Consider the following 17,609-nt stretch of genomic DNA (forward strand, 5'->3'; position numbering starts at 1 on the left):
TCTTCAAAGTAACATAAACCCTGTTCAAATACTGCCCACACCGAATTTAACCTTCTGCTTGAGACTTCTCTGTTATCTTACTTTCAAGAATACTTGTAACCCCATTCCCACCACTGCCCCCTTTGTGCAGCAGAGGGAAGGAAGGGTTTGGATACAAGCACCTGCTCTTATATACCTCTTTGGGGCTGGTCAAGTACAAGCAGAACTCTTATTTCCCATGAGAAAGGGAAAAAAACAATAGTTAGGGTTGAGGGCTTTAAGCCTTACGTAGAAAAGGGTATCCTGGGACATTTGGGCTCCTAAGCTGGGGTCCTAAGCTGCTTGTGGATGGGTCACTTATAAGAGCAAATACTTAATAAAAATTAATAGATTTTTATATATCTCTTTTTCAATACACTTTTCTTTTTCTTAGATTGTCTTTTCCTTCTACTCACTTTCCCTCCTTGTTTCTTTTCCTCTCTGTATTTGTCTTAAACTAGTCATTAGTGAACCAGAGACACCCCCAGAAGTTGCCTGTCATATCTCAGATCTTCCCTCAGTGTAGACCTCATTCCTTCACAGTCTAGGTGTTGGCTTCCACTGCACTTCAGCAGCCAGATACCAGTTTGTCCTCAGGGTTACCTCCCAGAGTGGCCCACTGGACCACAGTATTAGCGGTCAGAGACCCCTGGACAGAGCAGACCCCAGGTAATCCCCCACCCTCTCTAGGTGCCCTAATGTTGGACGACTGACCTTTGCCAGCTTTGGATGACAAAGGAAGTCATCTAGTTTAGAAATGTGCAGTGGGGGCAGGGCAGGCTGAACCTTCCTGCACAAGCCACAGGACCATATAAGGGCGTGTAAGCCTCCTTTGTCTGTATTAAAGTTCAGAGTGCAGTGAGCACAAGTTTTCAGAAGAGATAAGCTATTGCCCAACCCTGGTCGAGTTCCAGCAGCAGAGACTATGTGTAGCCTGCGTTTGCTCTGGGGGAGGGAAGGAAGACCTTCACCCACAGGCTTTCCTTGCCAGAGCCTGGTGACCAAAGGGATAGCAACCCCCACAGAAAGTTTCCATAAAGCATTTCTGTAACACTCCAGACAGGGCTCTAGAATGTGTAGGAGAAATGGCAACCTGAACAGAAATATTGAGGATGGTCGCGCATTGTGAAAATGTAACCAATGTCATTGAACAGCTTGTGTAGAAATTGTTGAATGGGAACCTAAACTGCTGTGTAAACCTTCACTGAAAACACAATAAAATATTATTTAAAAATTTAAAAATATTATTTAAAAAAAAAATGCCCACTCTGCACCCTCTGCTTTCCGCTCCAGAGTTTCTCTGCAGGTGCTCAGAATCTAAGTACCCAAGGGTGCACAAACCTGAAGTATTGCAGAGTTAACACCCTATGGAGTGAATGTTTGAGGGATTGGGGCAGTGGATTAGATAAATACTTCCCTTTTTCTTCTCCTGGACGATAGTTCTGAGACGCTGTTCACACAGCTTCTCAGACGGTCGGTCCCATAGAATCACGCAGCCAGTCCCATCAGCAGGGCCGCCTGGGGTGGGCTCTCCTTCCCTGCTTCTCTCCTTCTGACACTCCTGCTCCCAGGGATCACATTCCTCAATAACATACACACATTTAAGGCTTTCTCCTAGGCTCTGCTTTCTGGGGAACCTTGGCCAGGATAGCTGGAGCCTTGAATACATTCAGAGCCCCTTATTCAGAAGTTCTCTCACAGACTTAATTTGTTTTCAAGATTCAGTTCCTTATTTTAATATGTCTGTATTCCTCTTTCATCTGAATCTTTCTTTTTTACTGAAAAGTCAGAGGCAAAATTAAAGTTTAGTAATTGTATGTTTTTTTGTTAGGCATTAACGTTATTTTGAACATGCAAAAAAAATCTGTACTGTCTTTAGCATTTTTCATAAACCACAATTCAGGAAGTTAGAAAAATTACTCATTGGTGGCAGAGCAATAGAACTGCAAAGAGGTCAAGTCTACCTCTTTGCACTATAATAGCAGAGAAAGTAATATCTCTGCCTGAGCTGACTTTGGCCTTTAGGCACTGTAATTATTTCCCTGGGATAAATTTCTAAAAGTACTGGGTCCAAGAACATGAATAATCATATACTGCCAAGTTGCCAAGGAGCCCTGGTGGCAGAGTGGTTAAGCACTCGGCTGCTAACTGTAAGGTCAGCGATTCGAACCCACCAGCAGCTCTGTGGGAGAAAGATGTGGTAGTCCACTTCTGTAAAGATATACCACCTTGCAAACCTTATGGGGCAGTTCTGCTCTGTCCTATAGGGTCACTATAAGTCAGAATCCACTCAACAGCAGTGGGGTTTTTGGGTGTGTGAAATTGCCTTCTTATTGAGATTTAGCCATTTAAACTCACACCAGTCTTTCCCTGTGCCCTTCCCCACACAGCTATCTTGTTGTAATTTTGCATTTCTTTGATTCTGAAAAGAAGAAAGAATATATGTTGGTAGTTTGCATTTCTTGTTTTGTAAATTGCCTGTTTTCAATTTTAATAACCAGTTTCTGGCAAGTCATCTCTGACTCATGGCAACCCCTTATGTGTCAGATTAGAACTGTGTTCCTTAGGGTTTTCAGTGGCTGATTTTTTGGAAGTAGATTGCCAGGCCTTTCTTACCAGGTGCTTCTGAGTGGACTCGAACTTCAAACTTTTAGGTTAGCAGCCAAGCACGTTTGCACCACCCAGTGACGTTTTTACAATTTGCAAAGTCCCCTGACTTCCTTTGTGAATGACCTTCGAAGTTCTGCCTTTATGTTCACAGTTCTCCTTTCCTGGTTTCTTCTCAGAAAACACCACCACCACCTGACTGATTTGAAATGTAGAATGATTAAGTGGAAAGACCACTTGTCTCTGAATTCAAGAAGGTAGGCGCAAGTCGTGACCTTGCCAGGTCTTTTAGACATTGAGTTTTACCATTTATGAGCTGAGAGGGTTGGAGGAGATGAACTCCAAAGACTGGCATTCTCCTGAAAGGAGAGACGCACACCAAGTAGTGGCAGTTCAACATCTTTGCCCTGCACGAGTGGTGTCTGCCACTCCCTTGTCCAGCTCAGTCCTTCAGAGTTGTCAGCTCTGCTTTACTTGACAAAAACCTAGCCAAAAACTTGGTTTCAGTCCACCATATCCATCAGTTTCATCTAGAGAGAATTACACAGCTTTAGATCTTAGCAAACTTACCAAGACATCAACATCTAAGAGATTTTCCTACTCTATCATTAAAACTATAATAAAAGCCAGGAAGGACCTTGCTAATAATTAAAGTTTCTAGGAACTCAAGCTCGATAACTGTATGACCATTCCCTGTAGGCCTGCAAAGATCTGGATTCGAGCAAAGCAGCAAGGGAGTTGCCTTAGAATACCTGTCTATTGGTGAAGGAAATCCATAGAACAGTTCATTTTTGCCTCAGGTGAGGAGATTCAAGACTTTTTAAAATGTAAACCTTGACTGCTCTTTGAGACTTGATTTCTTCCACTTCTGTATTGACTGAATCATATACATCTGGTTTCCAAAGAGGTGGGTTGCTTAACAGGATGAAATTGTAGTCTTTATAGTTAAATATTACTACTCTGTCCCCTAAGTGCCTGTATAACTCCACATGTAACTCTTCTAACTAGGTCTTTCCAACTGTAAAAGGAAGTAAATATTTATTTACTTTTCCAGGGGCAAACCCTATGGGGCCGTTCTGCTCTGTCCTGTAGGGTCACTGTGAGTTGGAATTGACTCAACGGCAACAGATTTTATAAGGATAAGAAAATAGGTTTAAAAGCACCTTAGATTTTTAAGAAGACTGTTGCTCTTGATATGAGCTATACTTAATCCTTCTTTTCAGACTACAAAATGCTCAACTCTCTCTCTCCTTGGTGGTGCACTCCCTGGGAGTTAACAAACTTTTCATCTACTCGTCATAACAGATCTCTCACGACAGATGATCAATATTTTCTTCACTTCACCTCTTCACTCAGAAATTAACAGTTCTATGATTTTATTCCAAGGAAATAATGAGAGATACATACAAAGAGTTATATATGAGGATGCATGTTATAACCTATTGCAATATAAAAATTGGAAACAGTCCAAATAATTGATAGTACAGTGGCTTTTAAAAATTATAGTATATGTAAATCTGGATTTGGTTCTGCTATAAATGGTAGAAAACCCACAATGACTGAGATAGAAAGAAGTTATGCTGTCTGGGCTGGTGTGATGGCCCTGCTCCATAAATTCTTAGAGACCCTAGCTTTTTTATTGTTACCCTGTTGCATGTGGCCTTCGTACCTAAGATTACTTCATGGTCCAAGATGACTGCTCCGATTCTAGCCGTCATGGATAAATTTCAACCAGAAAAAGGTACAGCACAAAGCAAAATGGGGTAAGGTTCATTCACCAAGTGTCTATTAAGGGTCTAGAAGGCTCTCTCCCAACACTGTTTACATTCTGCCAGCATGTTTATGTAAGGCAGCATTTTTAATCAGTCAGAGAAGAAAGAAGCTATGTGAAAGTTATTACCCAAGCCTTGGCTTGATTAGAGTTGAACTTTGGGCAAAGGACAACTCAGGTAGTTAGTTAGTCTGGAAAGAACTATTCTTTCTATATTTATCCTTTTGAAGTTTTCCAACATTCAATTTTCTATTTTTCTACTTGGAGGGGAGGGGGTCCCATCGGGATGCCTTGTTCCCTTGCTTAATTCATACATTTTTCCATCTGTTTCAAAAGATGCCATCTTCCAAAGCTCTTGCTTGTATGTACCAGCCCCCAGAGGCTGATATACCTGCCTTTAGCCCAGCCAAATAGAGGCTACTTCTGTTAACCAGCTAGTATTTCATAAGCTCCCTATCACAGTGCTTCATACGTGGTTATTTAAATGATTTGTTCTTTGACTTAATTGTACCAACTACCACATGAGAAATAGAAAAATGAGACACAGGTCTCGTCTCATATTTTTGACGTTAGGTGGGGAGACAGAAAATAAAAGAATACTGTCATAGATTGAATTGTGTCCCCAAAATATCTGTCAACTTGCCTAGGCCACGATTCCCAGTATTGTGTGATTGTCCACCATTTTGTCATCTGATGTGATTTTACTGTGCGTTGTAAATCCTATCACTATGATGTCAATGAGCTAGATTAGCGGTAGTTTTATTGATGAAATCTACAAGATTAGATTGTGTCTTAAGCCAATTTCTTTTGAGATATAAAAGAGAGAAGCAAGCAGAGAAACAGGGGGACCTCATAGCACCGAGAAACAAGAGCCAAGAGAATAGCATGTCCCTTGGATCTAAGGTCCCTGCACTGAGAAGCTTCTTGTCCGGGGAAGATTGATGACAAGGACCTTCCTCCAGAGCTGACAAAGAGAGAAAGCCTTCCCCTGGAGCGGACACCCTGAATTTGGACTTCTGGCCTACTAGACTGTGAGAGAATAAATTTCTCTTTGTTAAAGCCATCCATTTGTGATATATCTGTTATAGCAGCACTAGATGACTAAGACAAATGCTATATCTAATTAGGGAAGCCCTGTTGGCATAGTGATTAAGAGTTCACCTGCTAACCAAAAGGTCAGCAGTTCGAATCCACCGGCCACTCCTTGGAAACACTATGGGGCAGTTCTGTTCTGTCTTATGGGGCACTATGAGTTGGAATCAACTTGATGGCAATGAGTTTGTTTTGTTTTGTTTTTGGTAAAGGTAGTGCAAGTAGTTAACATGCTTGACTGTAGTAGGCTGCTACATTCCCATAAGGCTGGAAAACTGGACTTCTTAGACAGTGAACGAGAGGTGGCCAGCCTGCTGTAAGCTCCACTTATCCTTTGAAAGTTTAGGGTCGAGATTGAACAGCAACTGTAAGATATCACCAATCAGTGGATGATATCTATTGAGCATCTCCTATGAACAGGATATTGCCAGACACCTTATCCTTTTGCCCTGTACCAGTGGGAACTATATTTTCCAGGTTCCTTTGCCAACTGGCTTTGGGATAGATTTGACCAATAGACGGCAATGATAGAAGACTGGAAAGTAGAAAGAGGGGGGAAACCAGGGTACTTCCCCTTTTCTTCACCTATGATGGCATCTTCATCAGTGGCCGAATGTTCTCCAGAGTCTGCTGCCTCTGGTTCCCACCGTCAGTCCTGCCCCTTGGCTCTGGTGTCCCAGCCCTAGAGGTGGTAGTAGCTTTCTGCTGTTGCCAAGCTCTTGGTGGCTTCATTGTCCCCTATTTGGCTTCTCATCTCTTCCCATCAATTGGGTAAACAATTCCCTGTATTAAATTCCTTCTGAAATACCTGGTGGTTTCTGCTTTCCTAGCTGGACCCTGACTATTAAATGACTAATGTAGTATCTGGCTCTCAGGGAACGTATAATACATTGGCAGATCAAAAACTAAATACATAAAAACACAAGTAAAATGTATGTGCCTCCATATTTGTTTGCTCATAATACCGTATAAAATAGCCACAAAATAGAAATTAAAACAGAAAAGAAAAAGAAAGCAATTCTAGTGGTTTCTTGCTTTACCTCAGGGGATTATCTTACACATATCCTGGGGTACCTACACCCAACTTTGAAACCCTTGACCACTGGTATAGACAGTCATGAGAGAGCTCTGCAAGGGACTTCAAGAGCGAAGGTGGGAGGTTTCCTTTTCTTTTTTTGAAGGGGCTTAAATTAGGCAAATGCAACAGTAACTGCTACCGCTTTGACATGTATACCTCTCCTTACAGTTTTAAATGTCTTCACATGTATTTTCTTATTTCATCTTCCAAATAAAGAGAAATGAAATGATCAAAACAGGGGATAGATTGTGAAAAATTTGAATGCTTGACCAAGAGGAGTTTGGATTTGATCACAAAAGCAATGCTGCCGTATCAGATATATCAGATTACAGGGGGGATATTTACAATCCAAAGTCTCCCAAATAATTGAAATAATTGGCTTCCTTACCCACGGTCAGCAGGAAGAGCCACTGGAAGAGAGACATGGGGTGATGGCCCTTCCTGTGAATGTCACTCTAAGTGAGTTCCCTAGAATAGCAGATTCCAGTTCTCTGAGGAGAGATGGAAGGCAGCAGTAAGCTCCCCACTCTTCTGGGATCCGTCTTTCAGCACTCCAGAACCAAGAATTAGTAGGCTTAACCAACTACTGTTCTACCCTCTGTCTTAGACTGCTTCTCCATCTTCTGTGCTGAAGTTCCATGTGAATATTGATATATTCGATGGCCAGAATGATACCTTGATACGTTTATGTGGACCTCCCAGGTAGAAATATGTATATGGCTGTTGTCACTGATTTTCCCTGATTTCTATATGTCTATTTATCCTTCAGCAGGTTATGTTATACATACCATATTCAGCTCCATTTGCAGAGGAGAAGGCTGGACTTTGTTCTGATACCTACTTTCTCCCTATCCCCAGTGGCCGTCTGTCCTGCCCATTGTGTAGGAGTACTATGAGAACCATGCGGGGTGGCCCACAGGACAGTGCTTTGGAAAGTAGAAAGCACCTTTTACAGAAAGCAGCCTAGTGGTTTGGTAGAGGTAGCTAATGAAGGCGGGGGCGGGGAGCTATGTCATTTATTTCTGAGGCTTATATGGTCTTCCTGCTCAAACACCTCCTGTGACTCTCCTTTGCCTAAAGTCCTAAGAGAGTTATTTAACAGCTTTTGTCTATAGGAATAAGGAGCCTTGGAAGTGCAGTGATTAAGCACTCAACTGCTAACCAGAGGTTGGCAGTTGGAACCCACCAGCCACTCCACAGGAGAAAGATGTGGCAGTCTGTTTCCATAATGATTACAGCCTTGGAAACACTGGGGGGCATTTCTACTCTGTCCTATAGGGTTACTATGAGTCGACTTGATGTCAGCAGGTTTTTGGGGTTTTTTTTTGTCCATACAGAGGTTATAGCAACCTGCACAGTAGGGAACAAAGAGAACCCATGTCCTCACAAGTAGCATTATTGGTGTTGCCCCAGGACCTGAGCAGAAAAGAGATGAATGTCTATCTAAAAAACTATGAATAATCTCTTCAAAACAGGGAGTCAGATTGTGGCTTTGGCCTCATTTCAGCTGATGCAATAGATCCATACACAAAAGAGGGACTGAAAGGACTTCAACAGGTGGGAGGAGGAAATCGGTCTGTGTTGTGGCCAGTTGAAGACACAGATAATAGCACAGACTAATCTGGCAGAGACCTGTGCTCCTGAGATCCACAATGTGGTCTAGCCCCATTCCTGATGAAGGAGGGAGGAATCATGCTAGCTCCCTGATGCTAAAGCATCTTGGCTTTGCAGTCAGAAAACCTGGTTCAAATCCAGTGCTGACAACTTTACAAGCAAGCCACTTAGCTTCATTCATAAAGGTTCCTTCAAGAGATTTCCATGGGGTTAAATGAAGTGATATACTTTTGTACTTTCAATTAAAGCACTGTTACTATTATTCTTTTAAAGATGTATGTCATTCTGCCTTGTGTCCAAGTTCGTTGTTAACACATCTGGCTCCCCAACTTGTGGGCAGATCTTGTCTCACTGATGTCTGTTTCTTCCCCCTCAGCAGCAAGCACACACAAAGTTCCCCAAGTGTATTGTGTGGAATTGTGCATTGATTTCTAGTTGTTTCATATTCATAAATCTCATCTCTTTAACTGAAATCTAAGTACTTTAAGGGTAGGGACCCCCTCCTCATACAATTCCTATCACAAAGCTGGGCACAGACCTACTACGGCTTAGGGAGAGTTTTGCTCCTGATTAGAAAAGTTGTTCAAGTTGTGCTTCTCCTTCCAGGGCTTTCCCAGATGACCCAGGTGTGCAGTGGGACACAGAGCATGTGGCCAGCGTCCTCCTCCAGCACATAGAAGCTAATGGCATCAACCTGGTAAGGAAACACCTCCCTGAAAGGAAAGCCTGGGTCCCAGTCCAACAGTCGGTTTCTGCAGTCTTTGCTGTGGCTGTCCTTCCACCCCTAAATCCACCAGGCACACTCGATAAAGAGACCGAAACTTCCAATGCTCTCTCTTAACTCTCCAGAGGAACAAACACATCTTTTAGTTACCTTTTAGATCTTTTTTGAGATGAAGTAACTCAATTATCAGTGCTTAGGTACAGGCAGAGGATTTTTCTAAGCTACACCTTCTTTGAGTTGTGCCACATCAGCAGATGAAGGTCCTGAAAGCTTTATTTCATCCATGTCATTAAGGTCGATAGTACTCTGAGGAGGCAGATCTTCCCTAGTCATATTTTGAGCGCGTTCTAACCTGAGGGGCTCATTTTCTGGCACGACAGCAGACAGTGTTCCGCTGCTATCCATAAGGTTTTCACTGGCCACTTTTTTTTAGAAGTAGATCACCAGCTCCTTCTTCCTAGTTTGTGTTAGTCTGGAAGCTCCACTGAAACCTGTCTACCATGGGTGACCCTGCTGGTATTTGAAATACCAGTGGCATAGCTTCCAGCGTCATAGGAACACACATCAGGGTTATATCCTTTCACCATACTTACTCAGTCTGTATGCTGAGCAAATAATTGAAGAAGCTGGACTATATGAAGAAGAACGTGACATCAGGATTAGCAGAAGACGCGTTAATAACCTGCAATATGCAGATGACACAACCTTGCTTGCTGAAAGTGAAGAGGACTTGAAGCACTTACTAATGAAGATCAAAGACCACAGCCTTCGGTATGGATTACACATCAACATAAAGAAAACAAAAATCCTCACAACTGGACCAATAAGCAACATCATGATAAACGGAGAAAAGATTGAAGTTGTCAAGGATTTCATTTTACTTGGATCCACAATCAACACCCATCTCTAAAAATCAAACGACGTATTGCATTGGGCAAATCTGCTGCCAAAGACCTCTTTAAAGTGTTAAAAAGCAAAGATGTCACTTTGCAGACCAAGGTTTGCCTGTCCCAAGCCATGGTGTTTTCAGTTGTCTCATATGCATGCAAAAGCTGGACCATGCATAAGGAAGACTGAAGAATTGATGCCTTTGAATTATGGTGTTGGCAAAAAATATTGACTATACCATGGACTGCCACAAGAACAAACAAACCTGTTTTGGAAGAAGTACAGCCAGAACGCTCTTTAGAAGCAAGAATGGGGAGGCTTCATCTCATGTACTTTGGACATGTTATTAGGAGGGACCAGTCCCTGGAGAAGGACATCATGCTTGGTAAAGCAGAAGGTCAGCGAAAAAGAAGAAGACTCTCAGCAAGATGGATTGACACGGTGACAGCAACAATGGGCTCAAACGTAGCAGCCATTGTGAGGATGGCGCAGGACCGGGCAGGGTTTCATTCTGTTGTTCATAGGATTGCTATGAGTCAGCTGACTTGACTGCACCTAACAACAACAACAACACCCTCTTTAACCATCCCCACTCACTCAGCTCTGTCCTGCCACCTGAAACCTCAGGTCTTTTAAAGAGGAGACTGTGCTATGACTCTCACTTGTACAGAGCTTTACCCTTTACCAAGTATTTTCACATTTGGAGTATCATTTTAACGTTAGAGTTATAGTTCTCATTTTACACTGAGGAAATTGAGGTTTTTTGAGGCTGAGCAGTAGGCAAGTGGTGAATCTAAGACTGTATTCTCAATTTCTCACTCCAAATAATACATGAGAATAAAATTCATACCCACTACAGGGAGAAAATGTTAGTCACAGTCAGGACAGCACATTTAGTTCAAGAGTGGGGGTTCACATCCACCTACAAAGGCAGACAAGCCTAGCCATACCAACTACTGCTCTGCTGGGACCCACGGTCCTGTCTTGGCCAATAGTGTCTCTCTCAAAAAAAAAAAAAAAAATCCTTCAAGGGTTAATACCTAAAAATCTACCATTTAAGCTCTGTTTGTTTAAGTCTTTTTTTAAATAATTCTCGTTAAAATACAAATCCTCCTAGCAGAGAAGCATATTAGGCTTTTATCAGTGATGAATTCAGTCAGTGAAGGGATTTATTAGACCCTTCTTAAGAGCAGATTTTCACTGATATTTTTCTAATGACAGAAACATAACTGAATCTTAGCACATAGAGGCAAAAAGGGCCTCCGAAATGGCTCGCTCTCATCACAGAAGGGCTGAAACACAGCAGCCCTTCCTCTTCTCCATCTTGCTCTGTCTCTCGACTTTATTCTTTTTCCTGGCTGGGAAAATAGTCACCAGCAGCCTGCAGGCTCACATCTCCAGCTTCACCTTCCCAAAGGGACTGAGCTCGAAAGTAGCCGGGTTAGACTCATGAGTGTAGGAGTCAAATGTCCAGCCTTGCTGCCTCGGCTTGCCTTAGCTCTCTGTCCTCCTGTCCAGCCCACAAAGTCAGGACCTCTATGGGCTCCACAGCCTAGATACTTAGGCAGATCTGATCTTCAGGATAGCCTGGAATAAAGTCATGAGGTTTGTGTTCCTTCGGGTAATGGCTTCTCCAGGACCAGTCCCCACATACTCTTTCCTGCCCTACTGCAGTGCATAAGAACTGTTGTTCTCTCCCAGTAACTTCTGCTTATAGGATAAACGTCCATCTTTTTAAACTTGGAATTCAAGGCTCTATTTAATCTGGCCTTTACCTATGTGTTGGGCACTGGGGAACAGAGTTGGTCCTTGCTGCAGGGTGGACTTCTTTCTCAGACTATGATGGAGCTGACCTTAGCTCTGAACATCCTGGGGTGTACAGACAGCTCTGCAGGCCATCCTTGCTCTCAGGGGGTATACAGAGAGCTCTGCAGACCATCCTCGCTCTCAGGGGCTGTACAGACAGCTCTGCAGGCCATCCTCACTCTCAGGGGGTGTACAGACAGCTCTGCAGGCCATCGTTGCTCTCAGAAGAACCCCCAAGTCTGTGTCCCAGAGAAGCAATTTATGGGGGGTGTACAGACAGCTCTGCAGGCCATCCTTGATCTCAGGAGAATCCCCAAGTCTGTGTCTCAGAGAAGTGATTGGTGGTCCTGGCCCACTTCAAGACCCTCTTCTCCAAGAAGCCTTCCCTACTCTTTCAGCCCTGTTGGGGACTCCTGTAGTATTTCCTGTCTGCACTGTGCATGTAGCACACGCTGCTACTTACCCTTTAAAGCGTAGTCCTTGTCTTCTGAACTAGACAGTAAGGTCCACAAAGGCAAGAACTGTGCTACATCATTCTTTATATCCGAGAGCTACAGCAGGCCCCCAAATTGTGCTCATCACAGAACTGCTGTAACTGTCGCTTGTCACCTTCCCTGTATGGAGATTTTTCCTGTTGTGTTGAACAGCTCACATTCATTCAAGTGAGTTAGAGGACCTGTATTGTCAGGGTAATCTTGAATTTATTTAATCTCTATAAACAAGGAAATTGTTTTAAGAATGCTCTTTATTAACAAATTACTTCTGACACACCTTGCTGTTAATCAGGACACTCTCAGTTTATCATGGTGTATTTGGGAATGATTGCTGTCATGCTGCAAGAGAAGTCTAGGACCATGTTAACAATGTGGCCAACATGGCCATAATTGGCCATATCGATCTAAGTAAAGGATGAGAATACTATAATTTAAACAAAGGTTTCTTCAGAGCTTTTTACAGGATGGCCTGCAGAAAAATGACTCAGTACTTTACACAGTCCTGGAGAGCCAGAGATGAGAGATTAATATGAGGCAAGTGAAAAGTCACTTGGTGGCAGTATCCTGTAGGGGCCAGTACAGAATTCTCAGGAGGACCCCGGGTACCTCCTTCAGACCAGAAGTACCAACTGTATAATCACAGAAGGTATAACACCAACATGGAACCATAGACGGAAGTGAGGCACACAGACCTAGGCCATGGGAAGATGGTTCCCACATGGGAAGATAGTGTTTTGAAAAATGTAAAGCTCCCTCTGTAGAAAGCTGCCTGGGGGGTTGGTAGTGTCTTCTCTGGGCAGGCTAGGTCCTGAGCCCCAATCCCTACCTCAACCTCTTATTCAACAAATATATATTGAACAACTACTATATGATATCCACTATATGCTGTGAACTAGGAATACAGTTATAAGCCAAACACACATAATCCTCGCTCCCTTAGAGTAGGATTTCTCATCAGTGACGCTATTGACATTTCAGGCCAGATCATTTTTTGCTTGGGGTGGGAGGTGCTGCCCTGCTCATTGTAGAATGTTTAGCAGTATCTCTGGCCTCTCTACTCACTAGATGCCAGTAGCATAGACGTACGTACATACCCTAGTCGTCGCAATAAAAATGTCTCCAGACATTGACAAATGTCCTCTGGGGCAAAATCTCCCTCAGTTGAGAACCACTGTCTTAGAGAAACCAGCCCCACTATTTTGTTTATTGGGGTCTGGGTAAGATTTCATTCGAACAAAGATTTCTGCAGCTTAGGAAAAAAGTTTACGGAGTTCCGTAAAGAACTACAGGCAGCACTGTTATCATGTACAAACCTGCAAGTCCAGGGAGCTGGACACAATCCAGCTCAGCCCTCACTGCAACAGAAAGAAAGAAGGAGACTGTAAAAAGGTGTAGGATGAGAAAGAAACAAAGAACTCAGAATTTCAGAAGTGACGGAGCTATCTCCACATGGCCCCAAATCCCCTTGCCAAGGTACAGTACAATGAGTTTCTTTATATATGGCCTTTCTAGCCTTAGGTTTATAATTTTGCCAAAAATAAATGGATTGGGATGCAGTCTGCCCTGTGATTGGTCTATTTTATGCACTTTGCAGGGATTGGTCAATTTACTATGCAAAGAGTGTGCATAAAACCACCCAATAGAATGGGTGACCTGCAGGGATTAGTCAGTTTGTGGTCCTATTGGCAGGGCTATGCCTTGAAATTGATAAAGAGCTTACATATATAAGCAGCCGACCCGACATAGGTAGAGAGAGAGGCAGTAGGAGAGAAAGGGAGCCTCCTAAAAGAGCTGTAATACGGGTCAAGAGCTGTAACACTGAAGACTGCACGAGACAGCATGAGGCCATGGCAGCAGTATAAGTGGCAGGAATTGTGGGACCAGCAGACGGCTGCTGTGGTGCTTGCCAGCCCACAAAGAGAGAGCTGAGTAGCTTTGGACAGGAGGCTTGCTGGCAGAGCGAGGTGCCTCCAGGCACTTGTCAGCAGAGTCAAAGGGGTGCAACACTTGCCTGAGTAGGGCAGAGGCAAGGCCCAGCAGTAGAGGCAAGGCCCAGTGGCCAAGAGAAGGGCCACCAGCTGCCGTGGCTGAGAGAAGGGCCTGCCAGCAGACACAGCCAAAAAGAAGCTGAGAGCTATCTTGGATAGAAGCTGTCCTGATTGACAAAGTTGACTCTGATCCCAAGTTGTAGCCCATTACTTCCCTAGTAAACCTCATAGCTGTGAGTATGGTCTGTGAATTCAGTGTGGCCGTTGTCACAAATTAATGGAACCAAGCAAAGAATTACAGTGTACTGTGTGAGAGACAGCGATTGTCAGAAATGGGGAAGGAGCCAGAGAGTAGAGCTATGTCTGACTTGTACCTCACAGGGACCAGCTTTCTGCTGACCCTGAGTCTCATCTCCCCTCCTGAGTGTAGACAGGTCCTGATGCTAGATTACACAAGGGCATGCCCTAGAGCATCCCTGTGATGATACTCTAGCCAGAGTTGCTACCCCTCCCCAGCTATCATGCTTTACCTAGTAGCAATAGTCTTTGACTTGAAACATTCTAGTATTTAATGCTGTACAGTTTTTAAACACTTTCACATAGTTTAATTTTATCTTTAGCTCAACTTATTGAGATGAAGAAACCAAGACCCTGAAAGGTAAAATAACTTTCAGTAACAGAGTTCTGTAGCTTGCCAAAGGTGCTGTGATGACCTAGTTCAGAGATAAGAGTAGATGGGATCTCCTCCCACTCTTCTTTGCACCGTGTTACATGGATGAATGAGATCCAAATGGGATAAGCCTTTAACCATTTTATTTTCACTTTTGAAAAATTTCGCTCATATACAAAAGTAGAAAGAACAGTACAATGAACCTCCATATCCCTATTGCTCAGCCTTGATAATTATAAACTATTATCTATTAATATTATTTTCATCTAAATACCTGTCCACCTCCACTATCTCCTGTATTATTTTGAACCAGATCCCTGGCATCATATTTCATATTTAAATAGTTTTAGTATGCATTACTAAAAGATATAGACTCAATATTACCATATTATCACACCTAAGAAAATTAATAATTCCTTAATATCAGTGTTTTATATTTCCAGTTGTCTCATGTCATAAATATGTTTAGATTTTTGCAGTTTGTTTGGATCAGGATCAGTTGACAGGTTTTTATGATTTCTTTTAATCTACAGTCTTATCCATCCCCCGCCGCACACACACCTTTTTTCCTTGCAATTTATTTGCTCAGTTTTTTTTTCTTTGGCAAGTATGTAACATAGATGATATTGTGTTTATCTATCAAGAGGTACCTAATGATTGGTTATCTATCTTCTTGTAATGTTAGCAGCTGTTGATGACCAGTACCTAAATCCATAATTCATTAGTATTGTAACAATTCTATCATCCTCTTTTATTAGATGGAATGTTTCTATAAGGAGAAATGTACCCTTAAGTTACTCTAGTTACCCACTGGCAGTTTGTATTGGAAAGACAGACTTAATGCCTAATTCTTTCAAAATAATAACTTGGTTCTCTAGCATCCTCCACCGTGATGAATTACTAAGGTTTTGATATTGTGTTGTTATTGTGGTATTTAAACAGTAGTATTTGAGGTCTTTCAGTCTACTTCACTTACTATCCTTATTAATGCTCAAGTTGTCCCATATTTGACCAGTAGGCACCTCTTAAAACTGGCTCCTAAGTTCTTTGACGCTACTATAGTGGCTTTTGATAGCTTCCTTACTATCATCAGGCATAACAAGGTGTTCCAGGTTCATTTTATACATTTCCTACCCAAATCTGGAGTAAGCTATCTCTCTGATCCCTTTTAGCGAGAAATTTTATTTTTAAGACCACAATGTCAGTGCTAAGGGTGGATATTAATAATACCCATATGCCTATAAGGAAGGCCAGTTAATACGACTATTATTCAAATTTACACACCAACCACTAATGCCAAAGATGAGGAAATTGAAGATTTTTACCAACTTCTGCATTCTGAAATTGATCAAACATGCAATCAAGATGCATTGATAATTACTGGTGATTAGAATATGAAGAAGAAGGATCAGTAGTTGGAAAAAATGGCCTTGGTCCTAGAAATGACACTGGAGATCACACGACAGAATTTTGCAAGACCAACAACTTCTTCATTGCAAATAGCTTTTCTCACCAACATAAACAGTGACTATACACATGGACCTCACCAGATGGAATACACAGGAATCGAATCGACTACATCTGTGGAAAGAGACAATGGGAAACTTCAATACCATCAGTCAGAACAAGGCCAGGAGCCAACTGCAGAACAGACCATCAATTGCTCATATGCAAAGTTCAAGCTGAAGCTGAAGAAAATTAAAACAAGTTCACAAAAGCCAAAATAAGACTTTGAATATATCCCGCCAGGCTTTGGAGACCACCTCAAGAATAGATTTGAAGCATTGCACACTAATGACCAAAGACTGGATGACTTGTGGGATGGCATCAAGGACATTATACATGAAGAAAGCAGAAAGTCATTAAAAAGACAGGAAAGAAAGAAAAGACCAAAATGTATGTCAGAAGAGACTCTGAAACTTGCTCTTCAACATAGAGTAGCTTAAGCGAATGGAAGGAATGATGAAGTAAAAGAGCTGAACAGAAGATTTCTAAGGGCAGCTCAAGAAGACAAAATAATGAAATGTGCAAAGACTTGGAGATAGAAAACCAAAAAGGAAGAACACACTCAGCATTTCTGAACCTGAAAGAACTGAAGACAAAATTCAAGTCTCAAGTTGCAGCATTAAACGATTCTATAGGAAAAATATTGACCGACACAGGGAGTGTCAGAAGAAGATGGAAGGAATACACAGAGTCATTGTACAAAGAAGAATTGGTTGATGTTCAACCGTTTCAGGAGGTAGCATAGGATAAAGAACCAATGGTACTGAAGGAAGAAGTCTAAGCTGCACTGAAAGCATTGGCAAAAAACAAAGCTCCAAGAATTGACAGAATACCAATTGAGATGTTTTAACAAACAGATGCAACGCTGGAAGCGCTCACTTATCTATGCCAAGAAGTTTGGAGGACCTACTTAGTCAACTGAATGGAAGAGATCCATATTTATGGCCATTCCAAAGGTGATCCAACAGAATGAAGAAATTTTTGAACAATATCGTTAATCACGCACAAGTAAAATATTACTGAAGATAATTCAAAAATGGTTGCATTGACAGGGAACGCCAGAACTGCCAGACATTCAAGCTGGATTTGGAAGAGGACATGGAATAAGGGATATAGTTGCTGATGACATATGAGTCAGAAAGCAGAGAATACCAGAAAGATGTTTACCTGTGTTTTCTTGACTATGCAAAAGCATTCGATTGTGTGGATCATAACAAATTACGGATAACATTGCAAAGAATGGGAATTGCAGAACACTTAGTTGTGCTCATGCAAAACCCGTACATAGAGCAAGAGGCAGTTGGCTCAACAGAACAAGGGGATACTGCATGGTTTAAAATCAGGAAACGTGTG

The 17,609-nt window shown here is 42.3% G+C and overlaps 1 protein-coding gene across 8 annotated transcripts in view; it reads left to right on the forward strand.

Annotated features, from left to right (window-relative positions):
- Positions 1-17,609, forward strand: part of PIGL (phosphatidylinositol glycan anchor biosynthesis class L) — a 110,964-nt gene that overhangs the window by 52,640 nt on the left and 40,715 nt on the right. For 7 of the 8 annotated variants that reach the window (XR_007514021.1, XR_007514024.1, XR_007514023.1 and 4 more), the window contains exons 3-4: positions 2,805-2,882; positions 8,787-8,877. Coding sequence is in view for 2 of the 8 variants with exons in the window: in XM_049859795.1 (XP_049715752.1) it covers positions 2,805-2,882; positions 8,787-8,877 (169 nt within the window). In the remaining 6 variants the exon portion in view is untranslated. The remainder of the gene's footprint in view (positions 1-2,804; positions 2,883-8,786; positions 8,878-17,609) is intronic. The other variant, XM_049859797.1, reaches the window with a different exon arrangement.

This window comes from Elephas maximus, chromosome 19 (assembly GCF_024166365.1).
Source record: "Elephas maximus indicus isolate mEleMax1 chromosome 19, mEleMax1 primary haplotype, whole genome shotgun sequence".
Classification (NCBI taxonomy): Eukaryota; Metazoa; Chordata; class Mammalia; order Proboscidea; family Elephantidae; genus Elephas; species Elephas maximus.